Source organism: Mobula birostris, chromosome 32 (genome assembly GCF_030028105.1).
Source record: "Mobula birostris isolate sMobBir1 chromosome 32, sMobBir1.hap1, whole genome shotgun sequence".
Taxonomy (NCBI): domain Eukaryota; kingdom Metazoa; phylum Chordata; class Chondrichthyes; order Myliobatiformes; family Myliobatidae; genus Mobula; species Mobula birostris.
In genome coordinates this window covers 20,284,776-20,298,968 of record NC_092401.1, presented here as the reverse complement: position 1 = coordinate 20,298,968, position 14,193 = coordinate 20,284,776, and the positions used below count along the sequence as shown (strand labels likewise).

General features: G+C 47.5%; 1 protein-coding gene across 1 annotated transcript in view; it reads left to right on the top strand.

Annotated features, from left to right (window-relative positions):
• Nucleotides 1-14,193, top strand: part of notch3 (notch receptor 3) — a 224,337-nt gene that overhangs the window by 104,621 nt on the left and 105,523 nt on the right. The window contains exons 3-5 of the mRNA XM_072248347.1: nucleotides 39-181; nucleotides 3,825-4,160; nucleotides 12,697-12,819. Coding sequence (XP_072104448.1) covers nucleotides 39-181; nucleotides 3,825-4,160; nucleotides 12,697-12,819 — 602 coding nt within the window. The remainder of the gene's footprint in view (nucleotides 1-38; nucleotides 182-3,824; nucleotides 4,161-12,696; nucleotides 12,820-14,193) is intronic.

Genomic DNA, 14,193 nt, shown 5'->3' with positions numbered 1-14,193 from the left:
AAGCAGCTAAGGCCTCCTCTTTTTCTCGGTTTGTTCAGGTGTCGGCCTGGTTACCTTGGGGACTTGTGCCAGTTTCCTGATCCGTGTCAAAGGTCGCCGTGTTTAAACCGAGGAATATGCTCCAGTTCGGTGGTGGACGGCTCGGCGCGGTACTCCTGCAGCTGCACGCGAGGGTTCCGAGGTAAGCCACTGCTGCATCGGTGATGGCGATGCTTTTAACAGTAAAGCTGTTGCGGAGATGTCTGCTGAGGCAGAACATCGATGCCCCAATGCTCCTGCACATGAAGTAGGCCCGGTCTGAAGGTGGGGAGGGAGGTGGCATTTGAAACTTTTCATGACTGTTTATGAGTACTGGTGATTGTACGGGAACAAATAACTGGCTGATGTTCACGGCCCAGGAGGGAAAAGTGATAGAAGATATCAGGGCTGGACAAGTTATGCTCTCCCAGTGAATAGGGCAAAGAAATTCGCTAAGCATTGATCATGGTGCATGCTCTGATTTTTCCCTCTCCCCCTGCTCCGTCTTCCCCAACTTTCCAATTCCTTTCTGTCCCCAGGGAACTTGCACTCTGTCCTTTCCTGGGCAAGATACCTTAGTCACAAGAGATTCTGCAGATGCAGGAAATTCAGAGAAACGCACAAAGTGTTGGAGGAACTCAGCAGGTCAAGCAGCATCTATGGAGAGGAATAAAGAGTTGGCGTTTCAGGCTGTTTACGAAGGTTCTTGGCCCTCTGCAGGTGTTGCCTGACTTGCTGAGATGCCTCCGTGTCACTAGCAGCAGATCTAAGTGCCACTTATTAAACCTCACAAGCCCCTCTCTAACTCTGCACCTCCTCCGGCCCTCTACAACTATGTTATCCTGACTTGTCTCACACACCAGTAGCTGCTATGTTTTCTGCTGCGCAAATCTTAACCTTTTAGAATTCCCTCTCTAATTCTTCTCAACTGCTCCCTTCTATCAACTTGCTTGTTCGATCCCATGTGGAATTGTAGATATCCTGCAAAGAATAAAACCAGGCCCCAAATTTCCATACCAACTATCATTACTTACCTATGCTAATCTCATTTCAAAGTTGAAAGTACATTTGTTATTGAAGTACATATATGTCACCATATGCAATGCTTAGATTCATTTTCTTTTGGGCATACTCAATAAATCCATAATAGAATAATAAGCATAATGGAATCATTGAAATACTGCACCAACCCTAGTGTTCAACCAGTGGGGAAAAGACAACAAACTGCAAATACAAAAATAAAGAAATAATAATGATAAATAGATAAGCAAAATATATTGAGAACATGAGATGAAGAGTCCTTGAAAGTGAGTCCAGAGATTGTGGAAACACTTCAATGATGGGGCGAGTGAAGTTGAGTAAAGTTTGCATCAAGAGCCTGATGGTTGAGGGGTAATAAGTGTTCCTGAAACTGGTGGTGTGAGTCCTGAGACTCTTGTACCACCTTCCTGATGGCAGCAGCGAGAAGAGAGCATGGCCTTGGGTGGAAGAGGTCCTTGATGATGGATGTTGCTTTCGTGTAGATGTGCTCAGTTGAGGGCCTGAGGGCAAGATTGCTATATCAGGGGGAAATGAGAGATTGTTGTGTGTTATGTCTGAGTGAGACGTGGCTTTCCCCCAGCCCGCGGTCAGACCTGCCATGAGACTTTTCACAGCCTTATGTACCCCAGCCATTCAGTTGCTCTGTCAGATGCTTTTTAAATGCTGAGGGGGTAACTGTCTCCATCACCTTCTCAGGCAGTGTGTTCCAGATTGCAGCCACCCTTTGGGTGAAAACTTTCCTTCCGCTCTCCTTCTCTTCACCCCTTGGCTTTGGATGCTTCCATGATCGGGAAGTGGTCCTCGCCGTTTGCTTTATCCATGCCCCTCATCATTTTGTATACCTCTCGGCAACAAGGGAAACAAACCCAGCTTATACAGTCTCTCCTCCTAAGACCAACATCCCATTCCAGGCCAGGTTCTGGTAAATTCCTGCTGTTCCGTCTGCAGTCCTTTCGGTAGTGGGGTGGCCAGAAAATGTGCCATTTGGTTAACTGTCCTAAAGTACCCCTTTATCCGGTGCAGAAATGGGTAATAGAAGGGAGTAATTTTTAAAGCAATTCAAGGAAAGTATAATGGTTACAGGTAGGTTTCTTACACCGGGAGTGGTGGGTGCATAGAACACACTGCCAGGGGTGGTGGTGGAGACAGGTACATTAGATAATTTAAGAGACTTTTTGATAGGCACATGAAAGAAAAATAGAAGGGTATGTATGAGGAAAGGGTTAGATTGACCTTGGAGAAGGTTAGAATGTCGGCACAACATCGTGGGCCGAAGGGCCTGTATTGTGCTGTGTTGTTCTATGTTGTATGGTGTTGTGCAGAGTAAACCACATTCTATCTTAAAACTGGGGGCACCACAGTACAGTACCACTGTGGTTAGGTATAGTTGTGATGATCTTGTGGACCATGGGGAGCCAGAGTCAGACTGTCGTCACTGCTGTGCTGGCCAGTTGCCACTGGACTGGAAGTAGCCACTGCACTTTGTGTGGGACAGTCTGGGTTCCCATTGCTCACTGCCATCTGGTGGTGATGGTTGGAAGTACAGGCAGCCCTGTGGTCAAAAGAATTGGATAACTTTAGACATGAGAGAGTGACCAGTTGGCCTATTGTATCTGCACCAGTTGAAGAGAGCCCCTCGGTCCAATCCCCGCTTCAAGCACCAAGTCCAGAGCCCTGGATGGTCATGGGGCTTAGTGTGCATCTGTTGAGCAGATCAGTGACGGGGTTCATCAGGTTGAGTGCTGAGAGGATGAGTATGTAAGGATTCACGTAAATGGGTGCTTGATGGTTGGTGTAGTCTCAGGGCACGTTTCCTTGCGGAATGACTCTGTGACATCCAAACGCCTCTGGCCCCCGATCAAACTTGCCCCATAAGGGCAGCCACTTGAGTGAGGTAACATACAAAAAGCTGGAGGAACTCAGCAGGTCAGGCTGCATCTATGGAGAGGAACAAACAGCTTCAGATTCAGATGTACCCATCACATGGAAACGTACAGCGAAGTGTGTCATTGGCTTTGACAACCGAAATGCCTAAGAATGGTCTGGGGCAGCCCACAAATGTCACCACACGTTCCGGCTCTGACAGTTGATGTTTTAGGACAAGATCCTTCACCTGGACATCCACTCTACACCCAGATGAAGCGTCTTGATTTAAAACATCGCCTGTCCATTTCCTTCCTGAGATAGTGCATAACACACTGTGTCTCCAAGTATTCATGTGTTTGAATAAGCTCTACTAGGGCTTCTAGCCGGGTACAGATATTAATTGTAACCGACGTTTCAATAACAAACTCCGCCATCTTCATCAGGGATGATGCCCGGGTATGTCTAGTATCTGCATTCCCTGGTATTCCATTTAATTGAGCCATTCTAGCATTCAAAAAGAGATTGTTTTAAAGAGGTGTCACAAAAGCATAGGAGTTAGCAGAACACGATTACAGGCCCCCCCCCCCCCCCCCGCCGCCAGGTTCGATTCCCACCACTGTCGATACAGAGTTTGTCCATTCTCTCTATGACCTCTTCTTCCTCTGGGTGCTCCAGTTTCCGCCCACATTCCAAAGACGTATGGGATAGCAGATTAATTAGTCACATGGTGCGATTGGGAAGCGTAGGCTCATTGTGTTGGAAGGGTGTGTTACTGTGCTGTATCTCTAAATAAAAGCTAGAAAAGTATTGATGGGGTTTTCCAGGTACTGCCACTTACACAGGACTTCTCCATTCCTTGGTGATGAGCTGTGATGCCCTCTTTTTTTTTGCCTGCTCAGGAGTGAACTGCTCGCAGGTCGACGCCTGTGCCACAAACCCTTGTGCCAACGGAGCCCGCTGCAGCAACTGGAACAACCGCTATAACTGTACCTGCGCCCCTGGCTTCACCGGCAAGCACTGCCGCACGGACATCGACGAGTGCAAGGCACCAAAGCTCTGCAGGAACAGAGGGCTGTGCGTCAACGCCCCCGGCACGTTCCACTGCCAGTGCCCGGCCGGCTTCACCGGGCGCCAGTGCGAGAGCGTCTACGTCCCTTGCGCTCCCTCACAGTGCCAGAACGGAGGAACCTGCCGGCAGACCGGCGATCTGACCTACGAGTGTGCCTGCTTGCCAGGTGAGAGCGCGCGTGGCTTCCTCGGGAGGGATCAACACTCACGAAATGTTAGGGGAGTCGCAGCAGGTCGGGCGTGAAGGGAAGCGAACGGTCACTGTTTGGGGTTGAGACCCTTTGTCAGGACCGGGTGAAGGATCTTGACCCGAAACGTCGACTGTCCATTCCCCTCCATAGGTGCTACCTGATCCACTGAGTTCCTCCAGCACTCTGTGTGTGTTGCTCCGGATTTCCGGCATCTACATTCCGATTAAGATTTATTTATCACATATACATCAAAATATGTCATTTGGTGAATAATCAGTACTCCCAAGGATGTGTGGGGGGCAGTACGCTCATCAGAACACAACAAAACGGAGACTGTCTTTCGCCACTATCCTCCAGCAGACTCGTGAATTTGCTGACATCCCCGGCGGACTTGCAGAGATTCACACCGTCTCGGGTCTCTGTCGGTCTGCTTCCTTTGGGTGGAGTCTTTACTGTGACTGAGTAACCCTTTCCCGACCAGGACCTGATATTGTAAGTGAATGTAGAATATAGAAATAGGCCATTCGGCCCATCAGGTTTGTACTGATGTTTCTGCCCCACAACAGACTTCATTCTGCAGGCAGAGACCGAGTTATGACAAGATTCCATTCCCAGGAACTTCTCGTAACCTGAATTTTTTCTGCTGGACGTAACGAGAAACAGTGCGCGAGGGAAGATCGCAGAAACAGTAGTGACGGGAGAATGAGCAGGAACGGGAGGAGTGGCCGGCCGCCAGTCGGCCTCACTGACGGGAAGTTTGCTCAACTCTCTCAGCTTTGCTCGGCACAGTCCAGCAACCCCACCACACTGCTGTGGCCGGGGTGGGGGAGATAAAGGATGTGGGAAAGCTACAGCACCCGGTGAATCCATCCCCATCCATCCCATGACTATCCAAACGCTCAATTGTTTGAAACGGGTGTTTGTAACGTGGGGAAACCCTCTTCTTCTTTCCCTTAAGAATGCCAGAGTGAATGTGAGTGATTGAAGCCCCTTGTTTCTGCTAGTCACCTCAATTCCATACAACCCAAATGCCATGATCCTTCCTGTCCAATATCCCGGAGAGGCTTAATTTGTCGTTATTGCCCTAATCATTATTCCAGACTAAGTGAAACTCAATGTGAAAAGAGTGAGAATGGAAATCAGACTCATTTTTCTACACTTTCAGTGTGTTTGGCTGCAAGGCTGACATACAGTATTCCTGAATTAAAAAGGAATTAAAAGTCAACTAAGTTGACTTAGACAGCTAAGATAGGGGCAGATAACTACGTTGGCACGGTAGCATAGTGGTTAGCACAACGCTTTACCTTACAGATGACCCAGGTTCAATTCCCATCGCTGCCTGCAAGGAGTTGATATGTTCTCCTGGTAACATGTGGGTCTCCTCCGGGTGCTCTGGTTTCCTCCCACAGTCCAAAGGCCTACCAGTTGGTAGGTTAATTGGTCATCGTAAATTGTCCTGTGATTTAGCTCGGATTAAATCAGGGGATTGCTGTTCCCTGCCACATCTCAATTAGAGAAAATTGGGGACATTTAAGAAGTTTCAGATAGGCACATGGATGAAAGAAAAATGGAGGGCTACGGAGGAGGGAAGGGATGGATTGATTTTGGAGTAGGTTAAAAGGTTGGCACAATATTGTGGAACCTGGCTGAAGGGCCTGTATTGTGCTATACTGTTCTATGTTCTATGTTCTAATTACACTATGGGGTTTGGAGCCGGACTGCAAGGGCTTTAGTGAACCTGAAGGGATTCTAACCACATAGAAACTGGTTCTGTGTTTATCACTACTGAAATTGCTTTTTGATTCCCGGCTTAGTTAATTACATGAATTTAGGTTCCTTAGCTGCCCGGGTGGGGTTTTGACTCGGGCTCTGAGAAACCGGGGCAGCAACTTAGTGACCATGCCTTCAGCGTAGGTCTCAGTTAGATCCACCGGCTTGACCTCACTCTGCACAGGTCAGTGCTTCAACAGACGTGTATCATTGGGAAGCTGGTGTGAGCTAGTGGGAAGATCCTTCTACAGACGTGAATAAATAGGGACCCATTGCTACATGTGTGAACAATATTAAGAAAGATTTGTTTGGGCAGGTGAAGCTACAGATGTGAATGATGGAGGAGGTGTTGTGAATGAAGGAAATGATGTCACAGATATGAATGGAGATGATGTTGCAGATGTGAATGAAGGGGGATGATGTCACAGATGTGAATGAAGATGTTACAGATATGAAGGAAGGAGATGATGTCACAGATGTGAATGAAGGGGGATGATGTCACAGATATGAATGAAGGCGATGATGTCACAGATGTGAATGAAGGGGGATGATGTCACAGATATGAATGAAGATGATGTCACAGATGTGAATGAAGGGGGATGATGTCACAGATATGAATGGAGATGATGTCACAGATATGAATGAAGGAGATGTTGCAGATGTGAATGAAGATGATGTTGCAGATGTGAATGAAGGAGATGTTACAGATGTGAATGAAGGGGGATAATGTCACAGATGTGAATGAAGGAGATGTTGCAGATGTGAATGAAGGAGGTGATGCCACAGATGTGGATGAAGGGGGATGATGTTATAGATGTGAATGAAGGAGATGTTACAGATGTGAATGAAGGAGATGATGTTGCAGATGTGAATGAAGGGAATGTTACTGGATGAAGGGGGATAATGTCACAGATGTGAATGAAGGAGATGTTACAGATGTGAATGAAGGAGATGATGTTGCAGATGTGAATGAAGGGAATGTTACAGACGTGAATGAAGGGGGATAATGTCACAGATGTGAATGAAGGAGGAGATGCCACAGATGTGGATGAAGGGGGATGATGATACAGATGTGAATGATAGAGGAGGAGATGCCACAGGTTTGAATGGCCATATCTGGAGTAGTGTAGATGAGAGACAATGGGAAAGTATTTCCGCAAATGTAAGTGCTTATTGCTTTGACACTGAGATGGGATAAAGCCCATGGTATCCACTGATGTCCATACCTTCCCACTGAGTTACTTCCATCTTCCTCTTCCGAGGGTTGACCCTTTGAGTGCAGATGCCGCTGGGGTTTGAGCTGAGGACCAGAAAGCTGTGATATTGCCCTGACTAGGAGTGGAGAGGAGAGAGTGAGCGCAGAGATGGAGGAAATAGATGAGATGCGATTGAGATGCTTGTTATTTATTTAGTTATTTAGAGATACAGCATGGAACACTGCTCCAGTTCAGCGAGCGGTGCCACCCAATAGCTCACCTAGTAATCCCCAGCCTGAGATTGAGATACAGCACAAAACAGGCCCTTCCAGCCCAATGAGCTGCGCCACCCAGCCACCCCCCAATTTAATGCTAGCCTAATCACGGGATTGTTTGCAAAGACCAATTAACCTATTGACCGGTACGGCTTTGGACTGTGGGAGGAAACCGGAACACCCGGGGGAAACCCATACAAACTCCTTACAGATGGCACCAGAGTTGAACTCTGAACTCTGACACCTGGGACTGTAGGAGCGTTGCACTGACCGCTACACAATCACGGCCCCCGTAATGTTACGGCAGGAGGGGGAGCCGTGGTCCGGCTGCAGAAAGTCACGTCTCTGCAGCTCGATGCTGCCTCTCTGAACCACGCAGGCAGCTTCACAAGGAGATTTATTCCTCATTAGGCAGTGATGGCCTTTAGGAATCTCAGAACTTCATGTCTGAGCAGATGCCCATGGAGAGAGTGACTGAATCTTCCTGAATAACTCCTTGAACCTAATCCTGTACCACACCAGTGATTCACAACCAGTCTACATCTCATGCATGAGAAGCCGTGCACTTGGCGAGTCGTACATTAACAGCAGCCACTTGTTGGTTTTATTTTAGTATTTACAGCTGGTATTCAACTAAGGTCAATTAATGAAATTGACAGATCAAAGCAGCCGGAAATGTGGACACAACAAGAAGACGAGGCCGTTTAGGGCCTGCTTGGTTTTCCTAAATGTTCTTGTAGCTTCTTCTGGGACAAACGTTGAACTCCGAGGTGCCACAAGCCAGCGTAAGAAGACACAGATGCTGGGCTGGTGAAAACCAAGCCGATGAGATCAGGCGGATGTGGCAACACTGTGGTCAAACAGGAAACACGACCAAAGTCAAGATATTGTTGGTATTCAGGGTCACGAGTTCATATTGGTCTTGCTTTTCTTGTAATGTTTGTTTTAAATAAAAGAAAACGACTACTTGGCAATTAGTCATTGCTTCCTGAATAACTGAGGGGGACATTTATGTCAAATGTCGGATTCTTTTCATGCTCACAGGTCTCGGGAGGAAATGTTTTTCTATGGAGCAGGAAGCAGTTGGAAGTATTTCACATCAATTGCAGTAAATGAGGTCAGCAGAGTGCCTCGAGCAGTGAAGGGAAACACAAAGGCACAGGGCCGATGGCAAAACGTCCTCTGGCTAATGGCACTCCCGGAGCATAGCGTTCTACAGTGCCACCGATCGATTTCCGGCACTGTCTTTGTGAGAAGTTTGTACATTCTCCCTGTGACCGTGTTGGTTTCCTCTGGGTGCTCTGGTATCCTCCCACATCCAGAAACCGTGCAGATTGGCAAGTTAAATGGCTTCTGTAAATTGACCCTCGTGTAGGTCTGGGGAAGAGTTAATAGGAGTGTGAAGGAGGATAAAGTGGATGCCTGATGGTTAGCACGGACTCAATGGGCAGAAAGGCCGGTTTCCATGCTGCTTCCCCAGTTCTCACTGGGGAAAGATTGCAGAAGCTAATTAACTTAGTAACCCATGTCTTTGGGATGGGGAAGGAAATTGACTGATCCGGGTCAGGGCCCAGTGACATGGAGTGCAAGATGACTGCGGACCCTTCACTTCTGCAGCCTTCCTCCTCATTCACTGCTGTTGTGATGTGTCATCATCTCCCACCAGCTCCACCGTTGAGGTCTTGGTTGGATCGCTCTTTGTCTGGAACCTACTGCCATGGGTGACCCAGCCAGGAACTAAGCTGCAGATGGGATCACTCTCGGGATCTCAGGAACACCGAGGCCTCTCCATCATGACACATGATGACTCTTGGGAAAGAATCACTTCTGCTGAGGACTGATGTGTACCTGGACAACAGTCCACCCAATACCATTCCCCATTAGAATCAAGAGCAAGTGTTTAGCACAAAGCCAGTGCTTCCCCCCACCATATTGAAATGAAGAGAGATAGAGCACGAAGTGGGCCTTGTGGCCCTTTGAGCTGCAGCAGCTTAGTTACCCCAACTTAACCCTAACCTAATCACGGGCAGTTTTCAATGACCAATCGCTATGCCTTTGGACTGTGGGAGGAAACTGGAGCACCCACACAGTCACCGGGAGAATGTACAAACTCCTCCCAGACAGTGGTGGGTATTGAACCTGGGTCTCTGGTGTTGTAAAGCACTGTGTTAAACACTAAGCTACTGTGCCAAGTGGTTAAGGCATTGGATTAGCAACTTGAAGGTCGCGAGTTCGAGCCCCAGCCGAGGCAACGTGTATTGTGTCCTTGAGCAAGGCACTTAATCACACATTGCTCTGCGACGACACTGGTGCCAAGCTGTATGGGTCCTAATGCCCTTCCCTTGGACAACATCGGTGCCGTGGAGAGGGGAGACTTGCAGCATAGGCAACTGCTGGTCTTCCATACAACCTTGCCCAGGCCTGTGCCCTGGAGAGTGAAGACTTTCCAGGCGCAGATCCATGGTCTCGCAAGACTAACGGATGCCTTTACTGTCCTGCCTCAGGTGATTTTCCGTGGTTCCTGCAAGGTGAAACAGCTGAAGGAGAGAGCGGTCAACGTGGTCATTGTCAATGTCGTAATGATTCAATCCACAGGGTCTTGACCTTCTTGAATAAGAGCTCACTCTGTTCATATTCAGTAAAATACCCCTGCTACCCCACATCAAAGCATGGCGACATTGGAAACCGCTTCTTTTCGGAGTTGGAGTTGTCCAGGGGAATGTCCCAGTGCTCAGTGCTTTTGAGATTCAGATTAATTTATTTATCACATACACAAATGTGGCATTTGCATTAACAGACACAAGCTAAGGATGTGCTGGGAGCAAACACACATTCTGGCAACAATATAGCATACCCACCATGCTCGGCAGAACAACACAGAACACAGCAAAACAAAACACAACGAGCCCAAGACACCAGCAGGAGAGTGAGTCCCATGCACATATATAGTCTCGGAACCCAGGACAGGCCGCCTCCAGCCTGTAGTGGACCCAGGGATTCACAGGCATTGGTCCTCCGGCTTCCCCAGTGGATTCCCAGAGTCAGAGCTTTGGCCGTTGGGCCTCATCTTCTTGACTCCAATTGACCTTTGGGCTTTGTATTGACCCCAGGACTCGCCGATGACGGGGCTTCAAGTGATAACCCTGAACTCCAGGGCTCGAGCTCTGGGCTCGCCGATGACCGGACTCTGACCACGAGGCCTTGACCTCCAGTCTCACCGACTCCCCTATCTATGGGGCCACTTCTCTCATGCCTCCTGCACGCCTGTGACCCCAGACTTTTGTTTATCCTTGTGAATTTTCTAACTATTATCGCAATATTATCAAAGCCCCTACTCTGCTGACACTTTGTTGCCTGGACATAATCTCAACCTTCGTGGACTAAAGATGAATTCCTCAACCCCACTGTCCTGCCACTCCCCTGTATGTGGCCAGACTGGTGTGGAACAGCGATTCACCGGCACTTGTCCGGGCTTCTTGTACTGCAGGATGCTTGGGGAGGGAACCAATTAGATTATGAGGACACACAGTCCTCTTTCATTGTCATTTAGTGATGCATGCATTAAGAAATGATACAATGTTCCTCCAGTATGATATCACAGAAACACAAGACAAACCGACTGAAAAACTGACGAAAACCACATAATTATAACATATAGTTACAAGAGTGCAAAGCAATACTGTAATTTGATAAAGAACAGACCATGGGCACGGTAAAAAAAAAGTCTCAAGGTCTCTCGAAAGTCCCATCATTTCATGCAGACGGTAGAAGGAAGAAAAACTGTCCCTGCCATGAACCTCCAGCACCGCAAACTTGCCGATGCAGCACCCTGGAAGCACCCGACCACAGCCCTCCAACACCGAGCACCAAGCACCATCTCTGCTGAGCGCTTCGACGCCAGCCCTGGCTGCCAAGCAATAGGCAAAGCCGAGGATTTGGGGCCTTCCCCTCCGGAGATTCTCGATCGCACAGTAGCAGCGGCAGCGAAGCAGGCATTTCAGAAGTTTCTCCAGATGTTCCTCCGTGCTTCTCACGTCTGTCTCCATCAAATCAGGATTGTGCACGGTACCTACTTAACAAATACCGATATCATTCCGGAGCGGCTGCATGCGCTGTGTTGCGCTGCCATCTTCTCCTCGCCTCCCAATGACAGAGTGTATCAACACAGGGGGGCCATGTAAGTGACAATGGTGCTATCCTTTAAAAAATATGTTACTACTATTAATGCAAAGTTGAAGAATGAAAAAGTTTTAATGCTTTTTTTTGGTATATATTTTTTATTATGAATTGCAAACCCACACAGTGTTCTCTGAATAGTTATATAGAAGCACTTTATACAATCAATGTAGATATAAAAAGATACTTTGCAATACGAATTGGTGGGCTTTGTAACTCTGCTCACTCACAGCCTTCAAAAATGAAGCTGGAACAGGCCATTCAGCACCTTATCACTACTTCATGGTTCAGTGGGATCACGGCTGGTCCTGGGCCTTAATTCACTTTTCTGCCTGTTCCCCATGTTGTCCAAACATCAGCTTTGAATATATTCAATAAGTCATCTCTGTGGAGGTGGAGAATTCCAAAGTTTTTCAACTCTCTGTAAAGAAATTTGATCCTTGGCTTAATTTAGTCCAAGTTCTAGATTCTCCCACGGGGTTTGGGGGGTGGGGGTAGAACATCCTGTCCTAACATCCCACGCTGGTCAATCCCTTTCTCAGTCATATGTTCAATAAGATCACCTTTCAGTTTTCTAAAGCCCAATGTGTCAGGCCTGCGTAGGCAGGTACCACCAGGCTAGCAGGAGTCACCTGTGACTTGTTTCCAAATCATTACCTGCAACCTATTTAAACCCAGCTCTCATCCACAGTCCTTGACCACCTATTGAACCAACCAGTCGCTCCTAGCCTTCAGTTACTCAGTTGCCTTGTCGTTAAGTATCTGTTCTGTGGCTTGTTATTTTGCAGTTTATTATTAAAGTGCTAAATTGTCTATGCTGCTCTGTGTTTGGGTCAAGCCTCCTCTACATTTCCTGACACTATGAGCATGGCCCCAACATGCCCAACCTCACTTTGTAAGATGGCTTCTTTGCCCAAGAGAATCAACCTGTTGAACCTTCTCTAACTTGCCTCCACTGCAAGTTATATTGAAAGTCCAGGCTGCACAGTATAGCTCTAGGTGTCGTCTCACCTGCATTGAACTCCAGTAATTCGGGCTGCAGTTCAGTTTATTATTCAGGAAGCTTGATCCTCGTTTTCTTTCTTTCCTCATTAGGTTTTGAGGGACAGAATTGTGAGATTAACATTGACGATTGCCCCAAGCACAACTGTGGGCACGGTGGGACCTGCATCGATGGGGTGAACACCTACAATTGCCAGTGTACACCTGAGTGGACAGGTATGTCAGCATTAGCAAGAATAACATTAGCAGGGCAGGTAAGATACCATTATCACCCAATGAAAGGTGGAAGGATTTGTATTTATGATTTGGGAATTTTTTTGTCTAATTGCTCATGAGATGTTAATGGTAATATTGTCGCTCTCTAATCATCTTTGAAAAGAGGAAAAAGTTACTATATATTCAGTGGCTACTTTATTAGGTATCTCCTGTAACTAATAAAGTGGCAACTGAGTGTACAGTGCTGTGCAAAAGTCTTAAGCACATAGGGTGCCTAAGACTTCTGGACAGTACTGTATTTGTCAACATGGAATGGAGAGTGAGCTTGTAATTCTGGCAGGAGCAAAGGATGTCGGGAATATCGAGGGTGGAGCGTCACGGGAGGGGTGTGGGACAGGTGGCAGAGAAGGAGTGTCAAGGCCGGGAGGTGGCACGTGTGCAGACACACCCAGCCCTGAGACGCCAGGCAAGGTTATTTGATTCCAAACAATTGGTTTAATGATCATTACAGAATGTCTCTCTATGCTTCCCACTCCCTCCCCTCTCCCTTCCCCCTTCCCAACCATGATTCCCCTCCCCCTGCCCCCTTTCAACTCTCTGCCACAGCAGAGCCCACTATCAGAATCAGGTTTTTATCATCACTCACATATGAAATTAGTCCTTTTTGCAGCAGCAGCGTATAGTGCAATGCATAAAATTACTGCAGTACTGTGCAAAAGTCTTAGGCACACTTGTTTTGTGTGTGTCTGTGCACGCCTATCTAAGACTTTTGTACAGCGCTGTGTGTTTGTGATCTTCTGCCACTGTAGTCCACTCACTTCAAGATCTGATGTGTTTTTTTCTGCACACCACGTCTGGTTATTGAGCTTCAACCATCATTCTGGCCATTCTCTTCCGACCTCGCTCATTAACTATGTAATGGAAGGCTGGATCAACTATTAAGGATGAAAGGATAAAAATGACAGGATTGAATTAAACAGGTTGTGAGGGTGCATTATGTTTCCGGGGGGGGGGGGGGGGCGATAAATGTCCTGCTTTGGTGCTGTACGTTGAATATATTTTGTGGTGTGTATTAATTTCCCAGGAGGTGGGTGTCACCTGAAACCAGTGTTTATGCCTGTCACTAATTACACTGAAGAAAAGGTGGTGCTGAGCCAACTTCTTGAACCGCTGCTACAGTGTGAACCCCCACTTCTCCCAGATTCTCTATATTGACGCAGTGGTTATGATCCAATTAAGTAGCTGATTAGGGCACTTAAGGGTTTGCTACCTTGCATGGAATCTCCTCATAAGGACGACAGATTTCCTACTTTGACCTTAGTGAACCTGAGGGGCTTTTGCAAAGGTCCAGGCTTTTCATGTTCACTGTTAATG